This window comes from Spermophilus citellus (genome assembly GCF_964194105.1).
Source record: "Spermophilus citellus genome assembly, chromosome: 3".
Lineage (NCBI taxonomy): Eukaryota > Metazoa > Chordata > Mammalia > Rodentia > Sciuridae > Spermophilus > Spermophilus citellus.
The window spans coordinates 59,655,919-59,676,051 of record NC_138184.1 but is presented as its reverse complement, the minus strand read 5'-3'; the positions used below and the strand labels follow the sequence as shown (position 1 = coordinate 59,676,051).

General features: G+C 54.2%; 1 protein-coding gene across 2 annotated transcripts in view; it reads left to right on the top strand.

Annotated features, from left to right (window-relative positions):
• LRIG1 (leucine rich repeats and immunoglobulin like domains 1) overlaps positions 1-20,133 on the top strand; it is a 130,198-nt gene that overhangs the window by 92,832 nt on the left and 17,233 nt on the right. For both annotated transcript variants that reach the window (XM_081286661.1, XM_081286660.1), the window contains exons 4-11: positions 174-311; positions 2,959-3,102; positions 4,351-4,494; positions 7,287-7,430; positions 9,951-10,094; positions 12,400-12,480; positions 16,467-16,538; positions 17,262-17,333. In XM_081286661.1, the coding sequence (XP_081142787.1) occupies positions 174-311; positions 2,959-3,102; positions 4,351-4,494; positions 7,287-7,430; positions 9,951-10,094; positions 12,400-12,480; positions 16,467-16,538; positions 17,262-17,333 (939 nt within the window). The remainder of the gene's footprint in view (positions 1-173; positions 312-2,958; positions 3,103-4,350; positions 4,495-7,286; positions 7,431-9,950; positions 10,095-12,399; positions 12,481-16,466; positions 16,539-17,261; positions 17,334-20,133) is intronic.

Sequence of the window (20,133 nt, the reverse complement as noted above, 5' to 3'; positions counted from 1 at the left end):
TCTCATTGAGTTTCTTAGGGCCTCCCTAAGTTGCTGAGGCTGTCTTTGAACTCCTGATCCTCCTGCCTCAGCCTCCTGAGCCCCTGGAATTACAGGCGTCCACCACTACGCCTGGCTCTTGTAGTTACTCTGCAAAAAGAAATGCCCGAGTCACCTCCACTTGTGTGTTTCAGGCAGCACAACAGGATCCGCAGCGTGAACGGGAGCCAGCTGAAGGCCTACCTTTCCTTAGAAGTGTTGGATCTGAGTTCGAATAATATCACGGAGATCCGGAGCGCCTGCTTTCCCCCTGGACTGTACATACGAGAGCTGTAAGTGCTTCTGGGGCCGGGGCTGTCCCTCTGCTTCTAGGGCGGCTGGAGGCCTCTCTGTTGCCCAGGTCTGTACACAGGCTGCATATTCCACTTCTGCTTTGGTCAGCTTTTTCACTACTGTGTGACTAAAAAGACCTGACCAGAAAATTGTAGAGGAGGAAAAGTTTAACGGGGGGCTGACAGTTTCCGAGGTCTCAGTCCACAGACAGCAGGCTCCATTCCTTGGGCTTGAGGGGAGGCAGGACATCATGGAGGAAGAGTGTGGTGGAGGGAAGCAGCTCACATGGTGATCAGGAAGCAGAGAGAGACTCCACTCTCCAGAGACAAAGAGAGACCCCAAAGCCACGCCCCCAATGCCCCCTCCTCCAGCCACACCCACCTCCTCCAGCCACCACCCAGTTAATCCATCAGGGGTCCATTCACTGGTTGGGTTAAGGCTCTCACAACCCAGTCATGTCTCCTCTGGACCTTCCTGCACCGTCTCACACGTGAGCTTTTGTGGGACACCTCACATCCACACCATAACAATTTTTTCAGCCCTGGGGCTGGTGCAAGGCAGGGATTGGCCTCTGATGCCCACAGATGGAACATTTCCAGTCCCATAGTATTCGTCTGTGTTACACCCAAGGTAGACACCTTTGACAGGGAGAGGTGGACCCGCCTGTCCAGGGAGCTCACCCCTCAGACAGAAGAGTTCAAGACTCTGAGGTTTGCCCTGACCACAAAGCCTGCTTTTACTCCCATTTACTGGGCTGCTTCCCAGCAGAGCTTGGGGAGAAGGCTCAGGGGAGCTTAGAGGCCCACACTGCAGAGAGAGCGCTTTGCAGACTCTCCAGGCTCTTTCTTCCTAGCGTCCCACAGTGATCAGACAGCTCATGGGATCCGTCTGGGAAGGCGGCTCCTGGTTCTGTGGGTTCTCAGGACTGTGCTGATGGGTGTCTTACCGGTGTTCGTGCCCCATCTAACTGCGGTGTGGATGGTAGACAGGAGTAAAAATGATAAAACCTGCAGCACCCATGGCCTGTGGGTAGGAGAGTGTCGCTCTGGGTAAGAATCTGAAAACCTAGGCCAAAGCGACATTTTCCAATTCTGAGTGAGTTTCCGTTCCCTGTGCCATCACTGTTTTGGAGTGATTTTGGAGCTCATTTGCGAGGCTGGTTGAGAGGTGGTCATGACCCATCTCTTCAGGGAAGATGAACTTTGGCCCCTAGATCTTCCAGGTCATTCTCAGGCTGCGTCAAGGTGCCAGAATCGGGAACAGGAGGCCTTGGCCTTTGTTAAGCCTCCAGTGGAGGCTGTCCCGAGGTGTCCCGCTGCTGCCCAACACTCCCTTGCTCAGAACCAAGAAACCACTAGCCGCTAAACGGAATTGCACTGACCTTCTGTCGCTGCAAGAAAGCAGGAGGGACTTTCTCTTTTGGCAGCTTGTGGCTGCTCTGTCTTCATCCCAGAGGCTGTTCTTCTCTAATCGGGAGTGTCGAGAACAAACAGTCCGCCCCGCTGTAGAGAATCCTCATGTGCCCTGTGCTGGGGCTCTGCCTGGTAAAGAATCCAGAGGAGCCTTGTTCCTCCCCCCAGGGCAGAAGGTTCTCTTTTTACTTAGGCGCTGTTTTTTTGTTTGTTTGTTTGTTTGTTGTTGTTTTGTTTTTAAAAAAAACACACACCAAACTTTTGTCTAGGAAAAGCAGTAAGAAGGGTGTTGAGGGGTAACTTCTCATAGGAATACTGATTTATTTTATTCCTTTATATTTTCTCTTTTCTTTTCCACTGCTTGCTATGCTTTGCACACAGTGTGACACACGTATCTGTGTTGTGCACTGCAGTCCGTCCACTCGGTACGGTCAAAGGAGATGGCCCTGAAAAAGTATTGCTTTTTTTTTTTTGGCGGGGGGCGGGGGTACCGGGGATTGAATTCAGGGGCCCTCGACCACTGAGCCCCATCCCCAGCCCTGTTTTGTATTTTATTTAGAGACAGGGTCTCACTGAGTTGCTTAGGGCCTCACTAAGATGCTGAGGCTGGCTTTGAACTTGCAATCTTCCTGCCTCAGCCTCCTGAGCTGCTGGGATAACAGGCGTGGTATGGCTTGCTTTCTAAAGAACTTGGCTCAGGTCTCTTTAACTAGAGGGTTTCTTTCAGGTATTTAAAATCATTTAAAGGAATTGGCTTGTACCCACTTATTATGTAAGTCCAAAAATGAGACCCATTTCAGGATTAAAGACTGTTTCCCCAAATCGTGGAATGGAATCTGACCTAGCCTCTGGTTTGTGCTTTGTGTAGGGCTTTTCTCGTCGGCCTAGGGTGGTGGGCCAGTTGTGGCCTGAGGTTGGCAGGTTTGCAGGAGGGCTGGGGGAGGAGGTGTCTGACGGTCCCTCCCGCCCTCTTGGGCCCGCTAGCCATGGGTGCTGTGTGCGCTGGGCTGAGTGGAGGTTGACCTTGGACAGTCTTGCCACCTGCAGTGCTTCCCCATCCGGGAGTCAGGGCAGGCTCTGAAGCCTCGTGATGACAGACGTCTCCTCTGGAAGCCTGTCCCTCTGGGTGTGTCTTAGCGTGTTTTCCCAGCTCAGATCCAGCTGGTCTGGTGTCTGTGACAGCGCGAGGAAGGCCTCCTACGGCTGTGACATTTTCTCTCCTGACTCGTTCCAGCAACCTGGCCAGCAATCGCATCGGCACCCTGGAGTCGGGAGCATTTGATGGCCTGTCACGGTCGCTGCTGACTCTTCGCCTGAGCAAAAACAGGATCACGCAGCTTCCTGTAAAAGCATTCAAGTTACCCAGGCTGACACAACTGTGAGTTCAGAAACCGGCACTTTAATTAAGGTTATAGCCCAATTTTATGGGGGCCAAACTTCCCCAAGGACCTAGCACCAAATGCAACCCCTATTCCCCCAGTAACGTTCTGCATGAACCATAATTAATGCCCCTATGGCAACACCTAGTAAAAGCAGATTGGAGCTGGGTCTGGGGCCAGTGGGCCACCTCATCTTGCAGGGATGAGGTCCACTGAGTATGGACGTGCGAGTCCACGCTGGTGTCCTCCTCGATGACATGAGGAACCCTGCTGGTTAGCTGGCGTGGCTAGTGCTTGGGCTGCGGGCTTTCTGTTTATTTATCTCAGAGGTTTTAGTGTTGTTATTAAAGGTACCCGTAAAATATGTACCTTGGGTTTGATGGCATCCTCAACATTTCTTGAATTTGGCAGGAAGTTAGCATGGCTAGAGGCAGTAAGCAGGAGATGGCAATCTTTATCTCCTAGATCTCACAAGGTGGTTGATTTATGATTGTCTCTAGCTGGTTTTTTTTTTTGTTTGTTTGTTTGGTTTTTTTGGTACCGGGAATTGAACTCACGGGCACGCGACCACTGAGCCACATCTGCAGCCCTATTTTGTATTTTATTTAGAGACAGGGTCTCACTGAGTTGCTTAGGGCCTCGATGAGTTGCTGAGGCTGGCTTTGAACTCACAGTCCTCCCACGCCACTGGGATTGTAGCCCTGTGCCACCACACCTGGCTCTTGATTGATTGATTTTCTACTTTTTATTATTGGAAGAGTAAAGGTCAGGAAAACAAGCCGGTAGTGGAAATTTTGTTTAAATTGAATAGAATAGTTGTTGAGGCTCAGCGGGGTGTGGATCCTGGGCTGTCTGCGGAGAAGCTCTCCATGATGCTGAGGAGGTTGGGTCACGAGATGCTGCAGAAATACTTGGGGGAAACCAGGGCTTTCCGATTAGCTCCATGTGTCGTTCTCTGCCCCTCCAGGCCACCCAGAGTCCTTTCGGTCCCCCGAGGCTCTCTAGTGCTAGAGCCAGCAGCTGAATGTGTGTGCTTCATGGGGTGTCCACCCTGCTCTTGCCCACTCTGCCCCATACATGGAGATCCCGGCAGGTGCCCCGACTGCAAGTGTTCTTGCCATTCGATACCCACTGGCTCGCTGGCTGGGGAACTTGGCAGGGGTGTGTGTGTGTGTGTGTGTGTGTGTGTGTGTGTGTGTGTGGAATGTGCACAGGGAGGCTCTGAGCCCGTGGCTTCTTTTCTTCAGGGACCTCAATCGGAATCGGATTCGGTTGATCGAGGGCCTCACGTTCCAGGGCCTGGACAGCTTGGAGGTGCTGAGGCTCCAGAGGAACAACATCAGCAAGCTGACGGATGGCGCTTTCTGGGGGCTGTCCAATATGCACGCGCTGTAAGTGCGGGCGGGCCCTGGCGGGGCTCCAGCCCCAGGGTGAGGCCGTGGCCTCTGCACCCTGCCTCTGTGGGGAGTGGGGCAGCCTGTGTGTGTCCATTCAGCTGGGCCTTAGGTGGAGAGCAGGCCACCTTTCCTTTTTCTTTCTTTCTTTTTTTTCTTTTGGTACCAGGGATTGAACTCGAGGAGGCACCCGACCACTGAGCCCCATCCCCAGCCCTATGTTGTATTTGATTTAGAGACAGGGTCTCACTGATAAGTTGCTGAGCGCCTCACTTTTGCTGAGGCTGGCTTTGAACTCATGATCCTCCTGCCCCAGCCTCCTGAGCTGCCTTGATGACAGGCCTGCGCCATTGTACCTGGCAGGCCACCTGTCCTTTGAGCCTTCCTGTGGTCCCAACTCCATGTCTCTGCAGACTCAACCAGATCTGTTCGTGTTTCCGTAGCAGAGTAGGAACATCTCTTGGAAGAGGTTTTTGTGAATCAGATCAGGGGGTGCAGGAAGGAGCCCCGTTCCTGGGCCTCCTCCCACCCCAACTTCCTCGCGGCAGAACAGATCCTTCCCCACATCCTCTGCACTCCCACACCCCACAGGAAGCTCCTTCCCTCCCCATTTTGGGTTTGACCGTCTTCCTTGATGTGCAGGTGGACCCAGAATGTATAGCTCATCGCACGAGATTTATTTCTGCCTTGTGAGCTCATCAAGGCACTTGGTGCAGATGTGCAGCTTTTATCAAGGGAACGTGCTCTTCAGCCAGATGTGTCCAATAGCGGAGCCGAGGCCTGCCAGAAACAAAGGCCACATCAAAAAAAAAGCAGAGGAATGCAATCTGCTGTCGTTCAACATTTAAATTTGTTTATTTTTCATCAGAGGTAATGCCTCTGCGTGAATGAATCGGATAGTAAAGGAAAGCAGCTGCTGCCCACCCATTGTCCGTCCCCCCCCCTCCCTGCCCATCCCCGTTCTTCTCCCAGGAGACAGTTAGGTCTCAGCATTTCCTCTTGGTTTTCCTGTTTTCAGGTTTGGGTGGTTACTTCCAAGTTGGCATCTTCCCCACTTCTTTCCTTTACTACTTGTCTTTATAACTGAAACCAAGCCAGAAGCCTAGGCCCAGGTCCCACAGTGTACTGTGCAGAAGCATCTCTGCTTTGCATGACCAGGATGCCGGTGGCTTCTCCTCCTTTGCCACTTCAGCTGGGCTGGAGCTCTGTGGTGCATATTCCAGAACATTCTTCCTTCCTCAAGGCTGTCATTTAGAATCTGAAGTTCTAAGTTGATGGTGGTTTGAGATGAAGAGAATTTTCAGAAGAAAACAGTGTGAGGCTCTACCATTTCATTTTTATGTGGAACGAATTTATATAAATTAGGGCCTGTAATCCCAGTGGCTCGGGAGGCTGAGGCAGGAGGATTGTAAGTTTGAGGCCAGCCTCAGCAATTTATCAAGGTCCTAAGCAACTCAGCGAGACCTTGTCTTTAAATCAAAAATAAAAAAGGCTAGGGATGTGGCTCAGTGGTTAAGCACCCCTGGGTTCAATCCCTGGTACCAAAAAAAAGAAAAAAGCAAAATGTGCATTGGTAACTCCCAGGAGAGAAACCAATTGTCTGGGCGGAGCTGTCATTGGCTAGGATTCTGAGAAGTGAGGGAATGGCACACGGATGCTCTTCATTCGATGGGGTCACATCCCAAGAAGCCCACTGTGAGCTGAGGATGTCATAAATTGAAAATACACTTAATATCTAGTCCCCAGGGCATCCTTGCTTGGCAGACAACACATGATGGAGTGTCAGTTGTTTCCTCTGGTGACCACAGGGCTGATGGGGAGCCGTCTCTCTGCCACTCCCAGCATTGAGAAAGGATTGTACCAGGTAGGAAAGATCTAGATTTGGAATTCCAAGCAGGGTTTCTGCAGAATGTGCGCTAGTCGTAGACTGGGGACATCACAAGTTGGAATACTGTAAGTCAGGGACCTACTGTACCTACTTAATGAGTTTGTTGGGAGCCAGGACCTGACACTGCCCACAGCCCCGAGGTACATTCTCTGTTCCCTCCCCGTACAATGCCGTGAGGTGGATTCTTCTGGATATTTCTATTTTGCAGGTGTTCAGACTCATTAAGCCATCAAAATGGCAAAATCAAGATTTAAATCTTGTAGTCATCGAACTGGGAGTAATGGTGCACACACCTGTAATCCCAGTGGCTCAGGAGGCTGAGGCAGGAGGATCTCGAGTTCAAAGCCAGCCTCAGCAACTTAGCGAGGCCGTAAGCAACTCAGTGAGACCCTGTCTCTAAATAAAATATAAAAAATAGCTGGGGATGTGGCTCAGTGGTTAAGCGCTCCTGGGTTCAATCCCCGGTACCAGAAAAAAAAACCATGCAGTCATTGGACCCCAGAGCTAATGCCATGTCTCCTGGCCTAGTGGATTTTGTCAGCTGGATGAGGATAAGGGCTGCCTCCCTTTTCCCCTCCTCTCTCTGTTCCTCTCCTGGCTTTGCCCTTGCCGAGAGCCCCTCTGCCCACTCATCTGCCTGGTTCACTTTGACTCACTTATGGCTAACGTCCCCTGCCCTTCCGAACTTTCTGAGTATGTCTTGGCCTGCAGATCCTCCACTGGGATCTGCCCGTCTTCTCTCTGCCACGTGTGTGTGCACACCAGGGGGCCTCCATGCTTCCCAGGTGCTCTCTTACACCCTCTGTGTGACCGCCGTGTCTGATGGGAGCGCTGACCAGGCACACTCTGGGTGTCGGGTGAAGGTCGGACCCCCTTGACCCTGGGTGCGCTGTCATTGCAGACACCTGGAGCACAACAACCTGGTGGAAGTGAACAGCGGCTCCCTCTACGGCCTCACGGCCCTGCACCAGCTGCACCTTGGCCACAACTCCATCTCGCGCATCCACCGCGATGGCTGGAACTTCTGTCAGAAGCTGCATGAGTTGTAAGTGTCCTCGGCTTTGGTCTGTAGAGGCAGATCCTCCAGAGCCCAGAGAGCAGTGGACTAGGAAGGGGGGCAAAGGCAGCTCAGAGGCAGGCCGGCCCGTGGTCCTGTTCTGGAAGACAGACAGATGCCCAGGCCAGCCAGGCCCAAAGCAGGACTGTCAGGGCTTTGAGCTCCAGGCACTTCCTGCCTCCTATTTTTCCAATAACAGAGGTGTAGCCTGTCGGTCCCCATGGGGAGCCTCTGTCCCCAGGGATTTCTTGGATTTGGAAAAACTCCTGAAGTCAAGGGCTCTGCCTGGGAAGGGCAACCTGAAGAACCCTTCTCACTGTAGCTTCTTGGGGAGTGATGGTACCTTAGGCCTCTGGGCCATAGTGTGGCACACCTGTAATGCCAGTGACCTGGGAGGCCGAGGCAGGAGTATCACAAGTTTGAGGCCAGCCTCAGCAAATTTGTGGGACCTGTCTCCAAAAAATTAAATAAATAAATTAAATAAAATAAATAAAAGAAGCTGACAATGTGGCTCAGTGGTAGAGCACCCCTGGGTTCAAGCCCCAGTTCCAAAGAGAGAGAGAGAGAGAGAGAGAGAAACAGTGTGTTTGAAGCACACTAGGAGCATGAACAGAGCGATGGTGACCCGCTGACTGTGGAAGAATTTGTGTGTCCTCAGCGCTTGCACCTGGGTCAGCTGCCCCAGGGACCTGGCTCCTCCCTTGACCTGTCGTGCCTGGTGGAGGAGGTGGCTGTGCATGGAGGCTCACAGCGCCCCCACCCCCCACCCCCACCCCCCATCCCTTTGGAAGATCCCTGGGGGGACACCCAGGCTGGGCCTGAGGACACCTGAGCTCACTGCTGCCCAAGCTGAGAGCCACAGTGGTGGCCCCTGGAGAGGGAACCTGGGTGCCCTCTCCATCCTGTGTGCACAGGTGGGGCTGCAGAGCTGAGGGTCGAGAACGTGGCCATGTTCCCGTGTCTGCACCCGTTTCTAGAGCTCTGCTTGTGTTGGGGGAACAGGTCCTCGCCAGGAGGAAATTTTCAGTTTCCTCATACTCTAGTTTAGTCCAGTTGGGTTTCCTTATTTTTCAGGAGAGTTTGGGAGGGTTTTCTCCTTTCCCACTTTTCGTAGGCTTGGCCTAGAAAAATCGTCACTTCATGTGAGCGTGCCAGGCACACTCGCAGGGGGTCTCGGAACTTCATGCTGCGCTCACAGCTGAGTCCTTACCCGGTCCCTCCTGTTGTGTGTCCCTCGCGTCACGGGCCCACGCGCATCCTTTGCTGACCTGGTGTTTCGGTCTTCGTGGGTCTGTGGTCAGGGCGTGTGCCACGCAGCAGCCCGCGTCTCCCTCCCGCCCACTGCCCTTGGACTTGGGGTGTTAGATTCGCCCTCTTGATGCTTCAGGGTGCTGCTTCGTCCCTCTCGTGGTATCGGATGACAAGCTCTTTGCTCAGGCGGGGACCACATGAGGGAACTCTGTTGTCCTGGGCTGGGAGCCCTGGGAAGCAGGGCAGGTGTTGAGTCCCGCAGTCCCGAGTCTGTCCAGTTCCTAGGGTGAGGAGCCACCGTCCTGCGACTCGACTCGGCAGAGGGTGTGTGACCTCCTGGGAAAAGCTGTGCTCCCAAGCTTTGGCAGGGGGGCTTTGAGTCCCCTGCTCCCCTTTCTGGCTGTGGACCACTGTCTGCTGTGCCCTGTAGAGGGGCCGGGGGTCACTGCAGCGTGCCTTGACCAGTCCTGGAAGCTTGCCCTGTTCTCAGGTCACCTAGAGCCAGGCTGAGGGTTGCTTTCCCGCCCCTCCCCTAAGCCAAATTCCTTAATTGCAGGTGAGGATATAATTTTGGTCTCCTGCCAGGTCCTGCGACTGACAGACACCATGACTTATTTCTCCAGCAGGGAAAGAAGGCTGCCCGCTGCCCCCCTTTAAAAACCCATTCATCTTCACGGATACTATTTTCCTTCTTCCTGACCCAGCCCAAACTAACCATTTTTCAACCAGAGGTGACCCAGATGCCAAGTGACCAGCGCCAGGGTTGTGTCAGAGATGCACGGGTGTCTGGGAGGAGGGTTGGAGTCTCACATGCAGGCTAAGTGGATGATTTGGGGGCGTGTCGTGTCCTGCTCACAGGGAGGATAGGTGACACTCAGGCCAGAGCCTCCCAGGCTGAGGCTGAGGCCCTGCAGTGGCTGTCCCAGGCAGGGATGCGTGGCGCCCTCTGCTGTCCAGTGTGTGGAGTGGCAGCATCTGACCCACAAGGGGCCTGTCCAGGGTGTCGGGCCTCTGCCAAGAAAGGTCCGAATCAGGACCAGCATGGACACCAGCAGGACGGTTTTGTATGGCGTGACCTTGTGCCATCCCCTACAGTTTAACCACACCGGGACCTGCACGGCCATCCCCGTTGTCAGACCAGGTGGATGACCTCGCTGCACGTCCACTGTGAGATGCTCCCTGCCCACGGAGATCCCACGGGCTGTTGTAAGCAACTCCGTGAGGCTGATAATGACCTGTGCCCCTCCCCCTCCCCAGGATCCTGTCCTTCAACAACCTCACGCGGCTGGACGAGGAGAGCCTGGCCGAGCTGGGCAGCCTGAGTGTCCTGCGCCTCAGCCACAACTCCATCAGCCACATCGCCGAGGGCGCCTTCAAGGGACTCAAGAACCTGCGCATCTTGTACGGCATTCGCTGTGGGGGTGACAGAGCGGCGGGGTCCTGGGCGGGAGAGCAGAACAGGGCAGAGTCGGCCCCCGAAGGCCTCTCTGGGAGTTCTCCGAACTCCGCTCCCAATGACTTTGGGTGGGAATTGGACCCCAAGCTGATGTGTTATGTGTGTATATGATGTCAAATGTCTTGTCCCCCTGGGATGGCGCCTGAGGGGAATGGCAACCTTAAAGTGTGGTGTCACCAAGCACAAGCTGCACACTGTGCCTGTCAGGACGCTGGGTCCTGCTGTTGAAGTTGAGCATCCCCAGGTCGGCAGCCACTGTCACACTGTCCCTGCAATCATCTTTTTTTTTCTTTCTTTCGGTACCAGTGATGGAACTCAGGGGCACTCGACCACTGAGCCACATCCCTAGCCCTTTTTTCTATTTTATTTAGAGACAGGGTCTCACGGAGTTGCTTAGGGCCTCCCTTTTTGCTGAGGCTGGCTTTGAACTCACGATCCTCCTGCCTCAGCCTCCTGAGCCCCTGGGATTACAGGCATGAACCACTGTGCCCAGCTTCATTTTTTAATCCCTCTATGTCTTTTCTCCAAGCCATTGCAGAAAACTAGTTAAAAAAACTAGTTCAAAAACTCCTTTGTTACACTTGGTGTCCGGTGTGCCTTATTTCCAAAAGAGGTGGAGTTGGGGACTCCGTGTCTTTCCTTGTCCTCATTAGGGAGTCGTTCAGCCAGGTGGAGGTGATAATGCCATGTCCCTCTAAGTGTCCCATTAGGTGAGTTGCCAGAAGTCACCGCAGGATGCTTTTCTGGGATTTTTAGAGAACTTTTCGATTGTTGACCTCAGACAGTTTCCAAACCATCAGCAGAAAGCCCCCAGAGGGGGGTGTGTGATTTTCAGCAGACAGTGGTAGTGGGCTCTGAGGCCCCCGTCCTAAGCATGACTTCCCGGTGGACAGGGGCTTGCTGCAGGGAGCTGGGACAGGAAGTCCCTCTGCACTTGGACCTGGCGGAGCTGGCTTTCATGTGGAGTCACTGCCTGGGGGAGCAAAGCGCCCCAGGCCAAGCTATTCAAGCTGAGGTCCTGCAAGACTAGGATAAGGAGGCCAGGCATGGAGACTTAGCAGGCCGGAGGAAGAGGAAAAGGTTGGCAGCAGGAGTGGGGACACAAGCACACAAAGCCATCGCCCCAGGCCTGGGTTCATCCAGTCTGAAGATAATAGGCAGGAGCTGTGGGAAGGAGAAGCCCCTCCAGCAGCCGACTTTGCTCAAGCAAGGTCACGGCAAGTGGTTCACCTTCAGTCAGAGCTTCCTTCCCACTGGCACCGTCCATTCCAGGTCCTCCTGGGAGCCAAGAGCATCCCTTTCTGATCCTGGCCCTTGTGCAAGGGCTCAGGAGAGGGAAGGGCAGGCGTGAGGGGCCTGGTGGAAAGTTGGAGACGGCAGAGTGCGTGCAGAACGGGGCCTGGCTGCCAGGTGCGATGTCCTGCCTGGGCACTGTGACCTGCCCTTGGACGCTGGGAAGCGGGCTGAGTCACCGGCCTTGGGATTTGCTCTGCTGGGGGAGCCTGGCCTAGAGAGTTGGCCCCATCTCTCCCACCCTGGCGAGCGGGTCACAAGTCTGACTCAGCACCCAGATGTCCTCCCTGGCTCAGTGTCTAGCTCTCTGCAGGCCTCGTGAGGAGATGGGCTCTGGGCCCCAGACTCACCGGCCAGCATGAGGGCACACGGCCAGGGTCCCTTTCTTTACTGCCTGATTTTTTTCTTCTACGTGCTTTGCTCCAGATTCTTGGTCGGGTCCAGAAAAGGGGACTCTGGTTGAGTTAGAGAAGATAGGAACCTCAGGGAACTTGTCAACCGATCCGCCAGGCCAGGGCCAGATGTCCACTCTGTGCAGGCAGAAATCAAACTGGGCTTTCCGTCATGTGCTCTGTGCTGCTTCCCGCCCCTGGGCCTGGCCGGGGAAAGCTGCTTATTTGGGGTGTGCATCAGCTGCGTTGGAAGGCCGTGGGGCCCGGCCACGCTGCAGGCTGAACAGAGCGGGGCCTGCTTCTCAGAGCCGCACTCCTCGTGACCGTACAGGACACTGGGCCCCTAGGGTACACCTGGGTGCCTTGAGCTGTGAAGTAGAAACTCAGTCTGAAGCTGTTCTCCTGTCCCCGCAGAGAGTGGGACGGGAAATCCTGGGGACTGAATCAGAACAAATTATATTCCATGCTTTAAAAATGATGCCATATTCTGTTGACATGTAGAACTAGTGAAAAAAAGTAGGGCGAGGGCTATGACTGAGAGGTTCACGCTCTGTCTTCTCCCCAGGGACCTGGACCATAACGAGATCTCAGGCACAATAGAGGACACCAGTGGCGCCTTCACAGGCCTCGACAGCCTCAGCAAGCTGTGAGTATTTCTGAGTACCTGGCTCTCTGAGCGCTGGTATGCACTGGATCCCCCTTGGACAGCTCCCTTGTCCTGTGTCTGAGTCCTGCAGCAGAAAGTGGGCTCTACCCTGGTGTGGTGGTGTGCGCCGATGCATGCCTGTAACCCCAGTGGCTCAGGAGGCTGAGGCAGGAGGATCACGAGTTCAAAGCCAGCCTCAGCAACTTAGCAAGTCCCTAAGCAACTCAGTGAGACCCTGACTCTAAATAAAATACAAACTAGGGCTGGGATGGGGCTCAGTGGTTAAGTGTCCCTGGGTTCAATCCCTGGTACCAAGAAAAAAGAAAGAAAGAAAATGATTTGATGCCTGTGATTTGGATTTGAAATAATCCAGCTGGATTAGAAAATGGTGAAAGGGTAGAGGTAGAGGGGATAATGAGATTGGCATGATCCCATGACACCTGTGGGTGTGGGGCAGTCACCTGGGGTTCACGGTACTGTTTTGTTTTGTCTGTTGTCACAGTGTGTGAAGGTCTGTGCATTAGAAAGGAAAGAGAAAAGCAGGTCTTGTGCGGATCTAGGTTGACTGTGCTTGGTGTTGAGTGACCACTTAGGAGGGAACCGTGCTGCTTGGATCCCCTCCTCTGCTGGGTTCCCTCCCCGAGTCACTGGGGGCTCTGTGGCCTGGCTGTGCTGGAAGGCATGGTGGCCATCACGCTACATTGCCCCATCTGGATGGGCTGGCCCCAGTCTGCGGGGCTTCCCTGGGCAGAGTGGAGCATGCCAGCACAGAGGAGCCATGCGGAGTCCCTGCGAGGTGGCCTGGGCCTGCCTTTGGAGAGCTTGAGAGGCTGGTCTTGCTGGATCTGCCTCTGAATGAGGAGGTGAGCCACTCCTGGAGTCCTTCCTCGCTCACCACAGGCCAGGCCTAACTGAGGATATTTTCCCACTAAGAGCAGCAGAGCCCTCTGTGACCACCAGGTGGGCGTTGCCCTTCCTGGTTCCAGGTTTCGAGCTCAGCGAGTCCCTCCAGCCCAGCCATCGATAGTTCTTCAATCTGGCGCTTCCTGGTGCTGCTGGAGTGTGCCTTCCCCCAGGTTTGTGGGATTGTCATACTCCACACTCCAGAGATCCTGTTCCAAAACGGCTCTGGGGTCACCTGCTGGGGACCTGCACAAGTAGCATATGAGGAGAGAAGGGAGAATTTCTGGACCCCAGGAGGGGCAGTTCATTGGCACTGTGAGTGACGTGAGGAGGACGGGCGATGCAGGGGTCTGCCCTGTGCCTGGAGTGTTCTTTGGGAGGCTGGGAGCAGAGGTCCAGGTAAAGGGGGTGTCGGGGGGGATGCAGGGCCTCTGGGTTCCCACGAGGTAGGAGGTCCTGTAGCTTTTGGGGGGGCCTTCAGTGTGCGATTCATGGGGAGAGGGGTTTGTGCCTGTCATTGCTAGTCCCAGGGACATGAGTGCCACTGCACCGTCCCCCTGTGCCTTGCCACCATGGCTTGGGCAAGCACAAATCCAGCCTTTGGGAGCCTATGACTGACTGCCGGGAGACTCATGAGAGGCCAGCCGTCCCTGCCCTGGGATCCCTGGCTGTGGGATAAGAGCATCCCCCCGGCGGAGAGCCCCAGGTCCCCTTTGCCCACCCAGCAGCTGTTTGTTAGAACCGCTGCGGTGTCTAGCTGGAGCGCCACCCAGCCTCCATGCGCCGGCAGGGAGAAGGTGAAAGCCTGTTATAGTCCACGCACAGCACGTCCGGCCCTGCGAAATCGAGAACTCATTATTGCTATTGTCACCATTAGGGATAACAGCCTGGCCTCACTGTAAAAGGGGTCAATATGGAGTGGATAAAACACAGCCTGGCTTTTCCCCGGATCTGGTTTACAGGTCTAGCTGATCCGCGCCATGTGTTTTTACTAGGACCTGGGGTGCACGGTTCCTCGGCCTGGGGGAATCTGAGCAAGTGGAGAGCTTGGCAGTGCCCCCAGCCTTGCTTGGAGTTCCGTGTCCCCCTGAGCCACTATTTGCCGCTAGTTCTGTGGTTACAGAGCCTGAGCCCAGCCACCAGGTTTTCTGTGTTTGGTTTATTTGTTTAAAAATAGAAGTTTTGATTGCGAGGCCGTAGATCTGCTTTTTGGGGTGAGATTGCTGGCACGTCCATGCACACCATCTCAGAGAGGAGGACACACACAGGGGTCTGTGGCCTGTTTGCTCTCTGCCCTCCAGAGGAGACGGGAAACAGAGCTGACTCTGTCTGAGGCTGAATGTGGAGTGACTGCGGGGGCCCTTGCCATGGAGACCCCCAGGGGAGGAGTCTGTTTCTGATGAAATGGGGGACAGGGAGCCCTGTGGCATGGCGGCCCCAGAAGTTGGCCTGTGGGCTGGTGGTGTCTGGGGAGCGGGAGGAGCAGCCTCCCCGTCCGCGCTGCGGGTCCTGGCTTGGCCTGTACTCCCGAGGACACCTGCTGCTCCTGCCCTGAGGTAGTTAGGTTGAAGCTCAGACAGCTGGCGATGGCCTGGCCCTGCCATCTTTGGTTTTCTGGGGCTCACCTTCCCTTTCTTGGCATCCCTGAGGGGGACTTGGTGCTCAGTGGCTTCTCTGGGGGGAGGTAGAACTGGCCTTTGTATTCCACATTTCTTACCTGGTTCTTGGTGGCACCCGTGTCTGAAGGGTTGACATCATTTAAAATCTGGGGTCTTGCTCACAAACCACAGCACAAGGCGTCTCCTGCAGGCTGAGATGCCAGGGTGCATCTCAGGTGCAGAGAGCTGTGGAGCCACCCTGACAAGCCACCCGTTTTCCTGTCCTCTTCTTGCCTCTTTTGGGAACCATTATCCCTGGAACACAGTTCTCAGAAGTGGGCAGCAGCTTTCAGACCCACAGTTTTCATTACCTTCTCTGTTTCTTCTCACTGAGAGACTACCCAGCCTGTCTCCTGTGATGCTATTGCCTGCCTCACCCCCAACCCTCTTCAGGGGCCCTTGGAAACAGAGGGCCAGGCGGGACAAGTGTGTGTCCAATGGTTTTTATTTGTTCTTATTAGTTGTATAGGACAGTAGAGCACACTCTGACATATCTCACACACATGGAGTCTAACTTCCCATTCTTGTGGTTGGACATGATGTGGAGTTTCCCTGGTCTGTGTTCATATATGAACATGAGAAAGTTCTGTCCCATTCACTCCACTGTCTTTCCCATTCCCATCTTCTCCCTTCCCCTCATTTCCCTTTGTCTAATGCAATGGATTTCTATTATTCCCCCAACCGCCCTTGTTTTGGGCTAGCATTCACAAATCAGAGTGGATATTTGGCCTTTGTTTTTTGGGATGGACTCTTTTCACTTCACATGATAGTCTCTGGTTCCATCCTTTTACCTGAAAATGCCATAATTTCATTCTTTAAGGCTGAGTAATATCCCATTGTGTATGTACACTGTATTTTCTTTCTCCATTCATCTGTTGAAGGGCACCTACGTTGGTTCCACAGTTTAGCTATTGTGAATGGGGCTGCTATAAACATTGATGTGGCTGTGTCACTGTAGCATGCTGATTTTAAGTCCTTTGGGTATAGACCAAAGAGTGGGATACCTGGATCAAATGATGTTCCATTCCAAGTTTTCTGAGGAATCTCCACACTGCTTTCCATAGTGGTTGCACCAATTTGCAGTCCCACCAGCAATGTCTGAGTGTGCCTTTTCCACACATCCTCACCAACACTTATTGTTAGTTGTATTCTTAATGATCGCCCGCCGTTCTGACCGGAGTGAGATGGAATCTGCAGGGGGGCCTTTGTAGGCCCTATAGTGCGTGCACCTTCAGCCTATCATTGCTCCTGAATTCCAATAGAGGGAAAAGCGTTTCCTCTCAGAAGGGGCAGGGCTGTGTGTGTCCGCCCTGGGATCTCAGTGCAGGTCAGCTTCCCCTGCCTCTCACCAGACAGGCTGACCGTGTGTTCTTTCTCCCTCCTTGTCCCCCACCCTGTCTCTTTCTGGATGTTTGGAATCTGCAGGACTCTGTTCGGGAACAAGATCAAGTCCGTGGCTAAGAGAGCCTTCTCGGGGCTGGAAGGCCTGGAGCACCTGTGAGTATCTCGGCAGACCCTGCCTGACCCGCAGGCCTGCCAAGGGTGGCCACGGCGAAGTTGGCTAGGATTGAATGGCATCTTTGTAAACCAAGAAACAGGCTGTTTAGAAGCGGCAGCTGCTTCAGCGCTGGCCCTTATCTTGCCTGTGCCAGAGCAGTCCCAGAACACATGGCCAGTTGGTGTGCTCCATGAATGCAGCTGGTGTGCGGACAGTAGCTTCCTCCCTCCACTGCCCCGTGTCGCCGCTGCCCCCGCTCCTCCCCGGGCCTGGTCTCCTTGCCACCCCCCACTAGGCCAGCCAGCAGAGTGACGCATACCCCACCCCACTGGGAGCGTCTCTGGCTGGCCCTGGGAGGAAGGGGACCAGCCAGCCCTGAGACAGTCACATCCTTCTGGGGTAGCTCCCTCCAGTGGGTGGGCATGATCTGTTTCCTCTTTGCACCAGGTTCAGCCCTGGTTCTGCTGGGAGAGCCTGTGGCAGTTGACTAGCTGAGCAGGCCTGCACCCGCCTCTGCGCTGCCCCTCAGACAGGCTGGGTCCCCGTGTCACCGCACGTGCTGTGTCAACACGTGCGAGAGCCACCTCCTGTGGAGTTATCACCTGTGGGTCACCGAAAACCAAGGCTGTCACAGAAAACCGCCGAGTCTCCTGGCTCAGACACGGGACTGGCTGGAAGGGCACCCGGGGCTTCTTGGCACAAGTCCTTGTGTTGTGTTTCAGGGACCTGGGAAAGAATTCCATCAGGTCTGTGCAGCTGGACACCTTTATCAAGATGAGGAATCTTAAGGAGCTGTAAGTACCGGGGCTTCCTGGGGCCCTCGTGAATATGAGGAAGAACTTCCAGAGTAACCAACCCTTGTAATTGCTTTATGCTCACTTTATCTAGTAGCTATGATTGTTTATGGGTAGATGTAAGTCAAACTGTTCTTCAAAAAAAAAAAAACTATGCGGAAGCTGGTTTGGTGACACACGCCTATTATCCTAGCGGCTCAGGAGGCTGAGGCGGGAGGATTGCAAGTTCAAAGCCAGCCTCAGCAACTTATTTAGGCTCTAAGCAACTCAGTGAGACCCTGTCTCTAAATTAAAAAAAAAAATTAAAAGGGCTGGGGATGTGGCTCAGTGCTTAAGTGTCCCAAGGTTCAATTTCAATCCCCAGTTCCCCCTTGCCCCTCCCCCAAAGGAAGTGGTGCTTACTTGGGATCAATAGGTAGAAAATACCTTTTTTTTTTTTTGGTGGGGCAGTACTGAGCATGGAACTCAGGGGTGCGCCACCATTGAGCCACATCACTAGCCCTTTTTTGAAACAGGTACTAAGGAAGAACTGAACCTTTTTAGAAGCTAGGGCAACCCCCTGCCCCAAGCAAACAAAACAAGTTCTGGCCTCAACTTGAGATCCTCCTGACTCAGCCTCCAGAGTTGCTGGTATCCCAGGTGTGCACCAGCACACCCAGCGACAATCTTTTTCTTAAAGGGTGATGTTCTGAATATTTTGGACCCTGGGCCACAGGGTCTGTGTAGAAACTCCTTGGCGAGGTTGTTAAAGCAGAAAGCAGCCATAAATAATACATAAGGGAACAGGTGTGGCTGTGTGCCATTGAATTTGTACCACACAGCAGCAGCAGCCTGTAGGCTGTGGTGTGCTAACAGCTGTTCTCTATAATATCAGGTACATTCTTTTCTAAAAAGTAGGTGATCACCCCTTTAGTTACCCCAGGGACACGTTCTCCTCACTTGGGTCTGCTTAACGGGAAAAGCCCGCATGGAGAAGGGCTTCTTGAGGGAGCCGGGTGGGTTCGAGCAGCAGGGGCACTGATGGATGCTCAGAGGTGGGGTGCCATGTGACTGACCGGGGCTAGAGGAGCTCCCCACCATCGTGGCCCAGGCAGAGCGATGGCCTTGCCTCCTTTCCCACTCCCACACGCCCCTGATTCTGTGGCCAGTAAGTTCCATCTGTAATGTCAGTCCCCTGCAGGTCTCACTGAGTGAGCGTTCTGAGACGTGCCTACGAGCTGCCAGGTGCCAGAGGGTGGTCATCTTTGTGCCCTGACCTCATCCCATTCCTGAGGCCACTCCAGGTGGACCCTTGGTTGGGGCGGGGAGGGTAGGAGTGGGGAAAAGGCCCAGTCCCTGTGGCTAAGAGCCCAAGAGGGCAGGCAGCGTTCCTCTGAGAGGAGGGGGTGTCGAGCACTTGTCCCATGAAGAGCTTGCGCTGGGGAACTCGAGGGTGCTCTTGCCGAAGAGGGTCAGGAACCTCCAAATGGGAGCTCACGGCACGCTCACTGGGGCCGCAGGGCTGTGTAGAGAGCCACACAGGGAGGGAGCCTTCTGGGCTCCTTCCCTGATTCCAACCATGGCTACTCTTCTCTTGTCCATCTGGGTGAGACAGAATCTGAAGAACAGATCCCCCAGCTCCCCTTCCGGACAAGTGATTCCACACCGGATGTAGGGCTGGATCCTGAAAAAGCAAGTAGAGGGCGATGTTGGTTATAAAAGATCCCTGTGGCTCAGGAGGCTGAGGCAGGAGGATCGTGAGTTCAAAGCCAGCCTCAGCAACTTAGTGAGGTCCTAAGCAACTCAGGGAGACCCTGTCTCTAAATAAAGAAATAAAAAATAAAAAGGGCTGGGGATGTGGCTTAGTGGTTAAGCGCCCCTGGTTTAATCCCCCGCCCCCCCCCCCCAAAAAAAATCCAGATCTCCTGGGATGGGTGAGCATGATTTGTGCAGTTCCTAACAACTTTTCTCTCCATGAAACTTCCAAATGTGTCAGGAGTCCAAAAGATCTGATTAAATGGGAAAAGGGTATTTTGGAAGAAAGAAGGAAAAAAAGGAGAGAGATTCTTCTTTTAGGTTCTTAGGAGACTGTTGTCTAGTTGGGAAGAACTGAACCCTTTAGAAGCTTAGGCAGCCCACCCCCCACCCCCACCTCGCAAAGAAAAAAAAAAAAAAACAACCCACTCTGCCCGGCTCTGGCACTGAGCCTTGGTCCCCCGCCTGGGTTCCCATCAGTCGCTGCATGGACCCAGCTGGGGCTGGCCTGGGCCCATCCTCTGAAGGGCCCGGAGAGTTAATTCCTGTTGGTTTTTTCTTCCCCATGGTTCCAGGCAGGTTGTGGTGTGCACTTTGTGGCCCTCTGGGTAAATTTCCACAAGCGATGATTGGAAACACACTTTGAGTTGGAGTCATGAAAATGCACACTCTTAGCCAGCAAAGTATTGGGGTGGTTGGAGGCGGGAGCCAGGGGGGCCGTGTTTGTTGGCAGCTGCGGAGGCTGAGCTTTGCCCGAGTGCTGAAGACGGGCAGGAGTCAGCGGAGGCCGGGCAGCTCACGGTCCCGTCTTTCCAGTCAGCCTGGCCTTTGTCTCTAACTTATGGGGTGGTGTAGCCAGGCCGTCCTGAGCCCTGGCCCAGGCTCTGCCTGCAGGCTTTCCAACACAGTGCCCTCGGGAACTGCAGAAGTGCCCCGGAGGTTGAGCCCGAGGAGATTCTGACAGTGGGAGCTTCCGCTGGCTCTTCACCAGGAGGGTGAGGTCCTGGCGCAGTGAGCCAGTCACAGGAGCTGTGCCTGGGACACCCTCCTCCCTGCACAGGAGTTG